General features: G+C 29.1%; 1 protein-coding gene across 1 annotated transcript; it reads right to left on the reverse strand.

Annotated features, from left to right (window-relative positions):
- Positions 1 to 327: 327 nt before the first annotated feature.
- Positions 328 to 919, reverse strand: LOC127115012 (non-specific lipid-transfer protein 1-like). Its single transcript, XM_051046698.1, has 2 exons — positions 564 to 919; positions 328 to 337 (listed from the first exon to the last, which is right to left on the reverse strand). The coding sequence occupies exons 1-2, from the start codon at positions 917 to 919 to the stop codon at positions 328 to 330; spliced, it is 366 nt and encodes a 121-aa protein (XP_050902655.1).
- Between the last annotated feature and the right edge of the window lie 244 nt (positions 920 to 1,163).

Below are 1,163 nucleotides of genomic sequence, written 5' to 3' on the forward strand. Positions count from 1 at the left end.
TTCTAGAATAACTTAAAAAGCTTAAAATTGTAGTGCTAGTATTAATTTTTTTTTTGGGGTGATGACCTATTAGACCATAAATGTGGATGTATGAGTTTTAACAATTAACACTATTTTTAATCTTTTCTAATTATTAGGTGTGTTGGACAATAGCCAAAAAGAAGAAGAGAATAACTAAATCAAAATAAATTTTAAAAAATACATTACGAGAGTGACAACTTCAACTTAAGTAAAAAGAGAAAATACATATACTAATGGAATTAAGAATTTCTTAATACAATTATTTTATATATCTTTGCGATAAAACACCGTCCCCGTGAAATAGATTTATTGAACCCTGCACAAAAAACAAATAATGGTTATAAAATTATTTAAATATTCAATCAAATAATACTATGCATCGTTGATTTCATGGAGGAGACGTATGTTTAGGCGATAAGGACGTAAACATTTTCATTTATTTTAATTTAAAAAATAAAAATATTTACCTCAAACATTAAACTCTTATAAAAAATATGCATCTCATATTTTTATATCAAGTATTATGAAGAAATATTACTTACGTGTTGCAATCAATGCTAGGATCAAAAGGAACCGACAGAGTAATGTTACAAAGTTGTGGTAGTTGTTTTGATTTGTCAGGTTTAACTCCAAATCTCGATGCTGCGGGTTTGAGACAATTGCAAACATCCCTTCGAATCGGGGTGGTGTTGGCCTTTTGATTTAAAGTATTTGCTCCATCACAACAGTTTTTAGGTGGTGTAGCACCTCCAGTTCCTTGCAAAAAGGGAAGACATGGCAACAAGGACAAAAGAGCCTCGGGGCATGTAATGTCGTCAATTTGACGTGCTTCAAATTTTGATACCATCATTCCTAGAACCATCACAACCATGAAAAGAGAAACATATTTCTTCTCCATCATCATAATTTTAATATGTGTATGCTTATAATTTTTATGTAGAATGTGTTAATGATTTATCTCCGCAGTATGCCTTAATTTATAGGCATGGTACTATATCATTGTATTGTAATTTGTTAGGGGCTTCTTTGTTTCTATGTTGGTTTATTAAAGTAACGATTAATTAGTAATTTATTATTTCATTTATCTTTTTATTTGTATAATAGGAATAATTATGAACTTTTATATGCAATAATCACTAAAT

Source organism: Lathyrus oleraceus, unplaced genomic scaffold (genome assembly GCF_024323335.1).
Source record: "Lathyrus oleraceus cultivar Zhongwan6 unplaced genomic scaffold, CAAS_Psat_ZW6_1.0 chrUn0814, whole genome shotgun sequence".
NCBI classification, from domain to species: domain Eukaryota; kingdom Viridiplantae; phylum Streptophyta; class Magnoliopsida; order Fabales; family Fabaceae; genus Lathyrus; species Lathyrus oleraceus.